Source organism: Adelges cooleyi, unplaced genomic scaffold, assembly GCF_023614345.1.
Source record: "Adelges cooleyi isolate 19-005CV unplaced genomic scaffold, UGA_ACOO_1.1 ACOO_flye_CR_arks_rails_tigmint_CR_PRNA_38, whole genome shotgun sequence".
Taxonomy (NCBI): Eukaryota; Metazoa; Arthropoda; class Insecta; order Hemiptera; family Adelgidae; genus Adelges; species Adelges cooleyi.
This window is the reverse complement of record NW_026096056.1, coordinates 1,467,992-1,476,992: the sequence shown is the minus strand read 5'-3', so window position 1 is coordinate 1,476,992 and position 9,001 is coordinate 1,467,992. Positions and strand designations below refer to the sequence as shown.

At 28.5% G+C, this 9,001-nt stretch overlaps 1 protein-coding gene across 1 annotated transcript; it reads right to left on the bottom strand.

Annotated features, from left to right (window-relative positions):
- Positions 1 to 7,102: 7,102 nt before the first annotated feature.
- Positions 7,103 to 9,001, bottom strand: LOC126841290 (uncharacterized). The gene is made up of 3 exons (XM_050577658.1): positions 8,874 to 9,001; positions 7,724 to 7,901; positions 7,103 to 7,287 (listed from the first exon to the last, which is right to left on the bottom strand). Exons 1-3 carry the CDS (start codon positions 8,970 to 8,972, stop codon positions 7,103 to 7,105), a joined length of 462 nt encoding a protein of 153 aa, XP_050433615.1. The 5' UTR covers positions 8,973 to 9,001.

Sequence of the window (9,001 nt, the reverse complement as noted above, 5' to 3'; positions counted from 1 at the left end):
ACCTAAAAGCGTTTGTTATGCTATAGATATATACCTAGAGTGCCTACCTCTCTTTTTCTATACAGGGTCATCCATTATCGTGAACCACTCAATATCTCACTGAGTTTAATTAATAATTGATTTTTTTTTTCCAAAATGTTTTTATACAATGTGATCACTATTTTCACAATTTTTGAAATTCCTACCCCTTTCTCAAACTAATTATTTTTATATCAACCGAAGGTCAACTATGAGTATATTATGTCCAACTACCTGCAAATTATGAAGAGGTATTAACATTTATATAGCAATGGACAGAGTAAAAAATACAATAACCATCATAGTTTGAATCATTCTGATAACTTAATTACTTTTTTTTGTCATAGCGTATGAATAACTTTCTCAGTATCAGAACATTTATATTGTAGCATACTTATTTTGCATGTCTGTTACAATAAAATACATGTTTCCAAATTTGCTTAGCCTATATTGGCCATCGTCGTATTGGATATTTTAGTTTTTTTCTTTTTTACTGTTTTTTTTTTATAGTATTATAGGTCACCAAACAAAATGATTAATAATCAGTATTTGATGTAAAACATTTCAGCTTTCTGATAATTCATTTATAAATCCAAAATTGATAATTGAAAACATATTTTTTAAAATTCTTTAATAGAATAATAGTTGTATAATTGTACGAGTATCCGTTATAAGCTTTAAGTTCTGGACGGGTTATATAAAATATTCTATAATTTATTTCATTGAATAATAATTTTATATAAATTTAATACTATTTCATAAAAACCAATGTGTACATATGTAAATTTTGTATTATAATTTTCATCTATAAAACTAAAACACACAACACAATAGGGAAAATAAAAATGTGGTTTCTCTGTGCAACAAAAATATAGTATTTCCCACTAGTAAAGGCATATTCTCTACAATATTGACGGACCGTGACCACGACAGTCAATAAAGTCAAAATTGTATAATATAAGTTTATACTATAATAACTTCAATTATAGAAACGAATATTTTATCACTTAAAATAACAGCGTGCATTTTCTTAATACTAAAAAAATAACGGAGAGGTTTTATGATTTTGAGTCAACAATACTAGTAGAGATATGTAATTTCAGGTTAATCTTTTTTTTTTTTTTACAATTTTAGCTCATTTAAGAAGAAGTTATTATTTGTACCATTTTGGTTCTCGTCAGAAATGAATTTCCTTAATTTTTTCTTATAACTAATAGTTTAACTTTAAGATATAACGAAGAGGATATTTTATCCACTTAACCATGTTCTTACATTGTGGATAACTTTAAGTGCTCATGTTTAAAAATAAAAACCTTTTAAATTTAGGTTTAATTCTAGCTTTTTAACTCACTACTTTGAAATAGTTACTTAATTATTTTATTTTTTTATTATTACATATACAGCATGTTCAAAAATTTGATATTATTTTTTACAGTTATATTACACGAACTCAAGTCGTATAACATGTTCTTTTGATATCTTCTTTAATAATAACTTGTGCATGCGTCTCTCTTTGTTCTCGATAAACTTCATGTATGAACTGAAAAGTTCACGTGTAAGAGTATCTCCGAATCTACCTTTGAGCTCGTTGAGTAGTTCATTTGCAATGATATCAAGTCCGTTTATCGTATTGTACCGGTCGGCATGCTTTACACCTTTTTTTTCGAACAATTTTTGTGCTTCGTAACTATGAAAGATTATCCCACCTGTGTTCATATGCGATATGCCTAACGTTGTTGAAATCGAATTGTGGTTATATTTGATGTCTTCCATCATTCTACTTACATTGGATTTGTAATGCATTAGATCTAATTTTAAAAAACTATCCAACTCGTACAAGAAATCGTCACGATTCAGATTTAACGTGCCTAAGATGTCTGACAGAATCGAACTTAAATTTTCAACGTCATTTTTTATACATTTCCCTTCCTTTTTATTTGCGTGCATCATGTACAGCCAAACAATTCGGAGCGTGCAAACTTTGAATATGTCTGTAAGCATAAAGTTATATTTTCCCAGGTATAATACGGTCTCCAATCCGGCGTTCTCTCTGTCAATGTTATTTTCATATAACCATACGGTCGGAGCCAGATGACCCCAATCGATCGGTCCGAGAAATAATTGGCAAAAATTTTCGAATTCTTGGCGATTTGTTTTGAATTGATTATATATTACACGATGCAAAATGTGATTGTCTATGTTATCATTGCTCGCTACAAGTCCAAGCCCTTTTTCCATATTGTAAGCGTGAAACATATCGAATATCATCCAATTGTATTTTGCTACAGTTGCAGACTGGTCATTGTAGTTATTTGTCAAACGCATTTCGTTGTCTTTGTAATGTTTACAAGTATTGGATTTGATGTTGAAAAAATTGTCATCCTCACAATTGGCTTCGAGGTATGTCTCAAGTTCTGCGACGAAAAAGTCATGCATTTGCAACATATTTGTCCGTTTATAAAGCACGAAGTTTTTGAAATTCTCACTATTAAAGAAATAATTCAATTTCTGCTCGTAACGATAAACCGACCACACTTCGTCCATTTGTATATAATTGTTGTCGAAAAACAACGAGCGAACCATTCTTTCGGATTCCAAGTCGAATAAATTTGAAGTCACCGAAGATAGCATAGATTTTATACGATACGGGCTCGTTTCCAGAAGTAATTTTCTGACTACAAAGAAATAAAAGTGTGCGTTAAAAAGATAACCGCATTTGAGTTGGTCGAATTTCCGAATTATCGCTTGCCTCAGCTGTCCATTCGATATGCCAGCCAAACAAGTAGACCGCCCAAAATCATCGTATACGTATCCGGTACTTAACGACCGTACTTGGTGCCATTGTGTCATTAGTTTTGCGCGTTTTTCACTTTGTTCACTGCTAATAATTAACGACCTCACTTGGGGTAGTAGGAAAATTAAACAAGCAAAAAGACATTTTGTGGAAAACATTTTTACCATTGTCACATTCATTGAATAATCGTTTTAATAGCAACGGACTATTATTGATCATATACTTATTCATACTGACAACGAGAAAAAAATATACTCCAGTAATGTCTTACAGAACATATTTTATGTTTCGCTTAATGAAAAACAACACTATTATAAACGACTATCTTGTTTTTACAACGTCAATATAGTGTTTACTGTTTCTCTTAAAAACTCGATGATAACGTTTTATTTGCAATTTTCGTAAAAGCAAATGTTTTTGGCTTTGTACGCCGAATATCGTGTCTTATTTACTGTTGCTAACGCTGAATCCTAAAAAGTACCATACTTTATTTATTTAGTAAAAACAACACATACCATAGTTTACAAACAAACGCAAACCCAATCAGACCGATGGCGGATATGCCCTGCTTGTTACTAGATGGGTTTTTAGTATAAAATATATACAAGTAAATCATTGTCAACTTTAAAACTTAGAAAAATATTTTTTAAAACGGTTTAAAACATAATTGTCATATTGAAAATATTTATTTATTATAATATTTATTGTATTATGATTTCATATAGTTTTTCAACACACTGTTGTGTGCTAAATTCTACACTTGTAAAACTGTTGATGTGGTTGTGTTTTGGTTTAAAGAAATATTTTTTTATGAGCTATTACTCATTTATTTTTCACATCGAGTTATTAGCATTTCGTAAAATAAGCTGGAGGAAAAGCTATAAGACTATCAAATATAAATTATTGTTTTTTTCATTTTAGACAAGTAAAATAGTATAACTAGGCCGAAAATAAAGTTGTTGTTTTAGATGCATTTCTTATTTAGAGCATTGGTGTATGACTAACAGGTAACTGTTTGAACATGCATTCAAAACATCACAACAAAATATGTTTTCTTATCTTTGCAATAAATAACACAACTCAAATCTAGTTTTCAATACCTTTCCGTAAAAGAACGCAAATATACAATAATTATTTAGAAAAGTAATAACAATGATAATACCAAATAATAATTTCAAAAGGTTTTAAATGAATATAAAAATAAAATAATAAAATTGTTCATGGCCAGGTGTAGAAATGTGTAGGTGCTTTAAGACCAATTGCAGCAATATGGATAAAAATAAAATACATTTTTATGAAAAAGAAAATTAAAGAAAATTTTTCTGTGGCTTATTCGAAGCCGTTCAGACCCATCGCCGCTTCCACAATGCCTCTCCACACCTCTCTATCCAACGCTAATCTTTCTCCATCTCTGATTCCTAAGATCTTCAGATCTTCTCTGACTCGGTCGCTCCACCGCGGTCTTGGCCGTCCTCTTGGTTTTGTTCGGTCTGGTTTCCACATTGTGACCTTGTTTACTATCCTATCCTCCGCTCTCCACACATGTCCTGCCCAGCTAAGTCTTCGACTTTTTAGAACACCTATCATATCGGTTTCGTTGAACAACTCCCTTAGTTCTGCGTTCGTCCTTCGTTCGTATTCGTGGTTTTCAGTACTCCTGTTAGGGCCGAAGATCCTCCTCAATATTTTCCTCTCAAGTGTCATTAGTTTCTTCTTGTCTGCCTTCGTTGATGCCTACGCCCCACACGCATATAATACAATAGGCCTGACCAGAGCCTGATAGTAGTTTTGACTTGAACAGTGGCACCAGTGAGAAATAGCACTTATTCCCTGCTATTATTCGTCGATTGATGTCGCCTTCCGTGATACAATCAGGTACTTAGTTTTGTCTTCATTGAGGCTTAGCCCAATACTTTTTCCTTCCTCTATTAGTTTATTTGCTGTATTTATTACTTGATCTTCTGTTTCGCCCATTATTATTACATCATCTGCGTACGCTGCCATCACCATATTTTATGTTCTCCAATTTTCAGATCTATGGAGTCTTTTTGCACTTTCCTTACTACTAATTCCAGAGCAATGTTTAAAAGAATTGGGAATAATGCGTCCCCTTGTCTCAATCCAGTTTCTACTGGAATATCTTCTGACATTACAGAGTTGAAAGCATACCTTTACTAATCTCACAAGTTTTGCTGGTATTCCGAGTCGTAGGCTTGCTTTAAGTCCACAAACAGTAAGTATATATCTGTTTTCCATGACCTTGGTTGAACCACGCTTGATAATCTCCTATTATGTCTTTAGCGTATGGTTTCCCCCTATTGAGTAACACATTCTATAGAACTTTGTAGAATGTATTAAGAAGTGAGATTCCCCTATAGTTCCGGCAGTCCATATAATCTCCCTTTTTATGTATCGGACACAATAGCGACATGTTCCATGCAGATGGTATCGTCTCCTCTTTCCATATTATTTTAAATTACAACATAATAATATAACACACAAATTAGTAGTGCTGTTATTCAGTGCTTCACATTTATTTACCTAAATCAAAACTTTAATTTAATAAATAATTAAATGTAATAATTTTCTTTTAAGTAAATATGTTTTAAACATAAAATATGTAAGTATTGCCATTTGCCTATTTGTTTCAAAACTAATTGTTTACATCAATATGAAAATAAATAAATTGGTATTTACAAATATTTATATTTTAATTGTTTTGATACTATTTACTAAGTATTTAGGTAATCTACTATTAATTTTTAAATAAAATTAAGCATTCGTTTAAGCACAGAAATAATTTAAATAAAAAGTATTTTGAATTCCATTTAAATAAAAACAAAACTGGATTTTTTTTAGTTTTAATTAGATTACTTATATTTTAAAAGTTAAAATAATAAAACCAAACATATATTTTTTTTAAACATCAAACAGTTTATTATATACATACATAAATATTGTAAAATTATATAAAAATATTTGTCTTATTCCGTTTAAACTATTCATATTTTTAATTGTGGTTTATTTAAAAAAAACAAGTAACTTTAAAAGGTTTAAATATTCATTTATTTAATATATATTATAAATATAACCATTAGTTGCTTACCATTTTTTTTATATTTATTGAATGTTTATATCAGAACTTTAACAATCAACATAACATGAGTAAAATTCTTACTGTTTACTTTATCAATGTGTATAAAATAAAATCATAAAAGGGACAAAAATTATAATTTGAAAAAATTCTGAATCAGAACCAAATATTAAATTTTCACCTGTTATAGCTACAGAGATGTTTAAAGTTGTAGGTATCCTAATTATAGTAACAATTGCCCCATTATTGTGTTATACCTGAAAAAGGAACTGCCAATTTTTAAACGCTATACACAGCACGTTACGTACTCAAGAGTTCTTAAGAATCCTTTTACTGACAATTATTTATGTTATTTAAATTTTAAAAGTTGGATGCCAAGTTTTATAAAAAGTTAATCATTTTAATGGTTTATTACAATTTAATGGACCAACCACTGGCAACTAAATTGTGTTTAAATGCCACTAAATATATATTAGTCCAATTAACCTTTACTGAACGTTTATGCAAGTCGCAGCCCGCCATAAATGTGTTATATGTCATCAACGATACATTTCCAAACAACCATAATTGCAAAAGTTTTGCTTACTATACTAAAGTATAAAATACAACAACATCCATGACTATTTTGAAATAAAAAATAAATAACGTGCGCTGCTCTCAGACTCACGACGGTGGCAAACCTCGATTAGATTATTTTCTTTTTCATATTGTGTGAAAATAGTGTATTATTTTCTTTTCAAATATATAATATAACTTTATATTATGCCACCTTTACTTCAAATCCTATCATAGTTATTTTTTGTCTCTTCTATTCTATACATATTCCACACTACATTCGCGTGTTAATTACACAAGCTAACGATTTTTTTTTTTATTAAGTTGTCCCGCTGTAGGACATATCTGGTTATCTTTTTTTTCAAAAACGACATCAGTTTATTCGATAATCTGTCACAATATTCAGTGCAATATGTCATAACACACAATTAACTTGTACTGCCCCTATTGCTTTATGAGAGGTTATACTTTAAAAAAAAAACCAATAGTTTTATATTTTGGAAAAATATTATATTCTCATATATCTGAAGTATTGAAATTTTAATTACATTTTTAAGCATTTTCCAATAAAGGTTTAGATATTCTATACATTTTATTATTATTATTTTAAATTCTGATAATTTTTTTTTATTTAACCTCTATTATTTAGAATTGATTGCGTTAAATGCCATAACCCGGTAAAATGTTTTCAATTCTTTAAGAGTCGTCAATGTCATTGCATTTTTTTTTGATTCAGCGCATCTTTGGAATGTCAAGATAGAGTGATAACTTTTGCAAAAGAATTTAAAAATGTCACCATATAGTTTCTTACCTATACCAGCTGTTTCTAAAAAAAAAAATTAGAATTAGAATTTAAACATTATAACTCGATGAAAGAATTTATTTTTATGGAAATTTATTGTTTTTACAAAGATATATTTTTATTTATCTAAATTTGTGTCAGGGCTTAACGGTAGAAAATTTATTTTTCCATTTTCAGGGAATTTTGGGTCCCAATTTTTAGTATATATTACAAATTATGTATATTATGTTATATTATTTTTTTTGTCACTTTTTACATCTTCTGGTAGTTAATTGTTAAGGCGCATACACTGTTCGATAACACCGAAAGATTAATAATTTGTATTGTTAAAAAAAAGTCAAAGGATACAAGCTTGGGTATTTTCATTTAAATAATTTTGAATGAAAATACCTCCTTTAAACCGTTTGCTTTACAGTTCAACATCAAAGATAAAAAAAAATACAATGATGTTAATGTTTACCTAAGTTTTCCTTTTTACTTGGATTCGCCACGAAGTAATCATCAATGACCTTAAGGTTATTGAAAGAGTTACCACCCAAATAAAAGGTTAACAGTGTCACTGTTAAAATATGATCAGGTGTGGGGTCTATGCCATTGTTCGTCCATTTTAAGCAATGATCGAACGATTCTTGTATAACCTGAACATTTTTTATGAATATAAAGTTAAATTCCATAAGCAATTCTATTATAAAATTTAAATTCACATAAATATTAAATATACGTATAATTTATGTGCTAGTTAACAAGCAATAAAACTAAAATGTTTTTAATAATCTAATATACATAAAACTATAATTCTTTTTTATGTATTTTATTTTTGTTTAGAAAAAAAAGTAATATTTTAATATTTGTATTTTTTTACTGAAAATAAAATGATATATTTATTACTTTAAAAAAAGTTAAATCTAACATAATATGGTTGTTATTTTTTTTTTTAATTAATTTTTAAAATATTTGAATTGTAATAGGGGATATACGGATATATGTCGCATTATTACAAGATTGAATGTTATATTACCCAAATTAAAAAAATTGAACATATTTTATTGGTTTTATTGTTAACACGAATATATTTGAGCTGTTGAAAAAAATTGGTTATGAGCTTTAATGTTAGTAACTAAATATATATATACACAAATAATTTATCTAGACATTATTTTATTTTTTTCTATATAACGTAGGTACTTTAGTTCAAACACTTAAGCGATGCTTATACAAAATTGTTCCAAATTGACTAACATTTTTTAAAATTTTATTTAGTTTTAGAATACATTTAGGTTACGTTCGGATATATTATTACATATTAAATAAAAGCGTGGCTAAAAAAAGTATTTAGTAAAAAAATTTTAAAATGAATGAATTTAACTCAGATGATTTAATTAGGATTCTAACTTAAATCTAATATAACAATATCGAAAAAATACATTTTTTAACCAACGACAGTAAACAGTGTTTTTGGTTATTAATATTTATTTATTTAAATAAATTGTAATTTCTTAAGCAAAAAAATTACCCTTACATGTTTCAGAAAAATATTCACCAACTATTTTAAAACTATTAGGTTTTTCTCAACAAAAACCTAATAGTTTTTATATAATAGTATAAATTACCTCTTCGTCAGTTTTCGGCGAAGGTTCAGGTTGTTCCGTTATAGTACAGCTAGCAGCTACGATAAAATATATTAACACAATAGACAACTTGAAAATCATTGCGTTATTCTTTGAATTAAAAGCTGAAG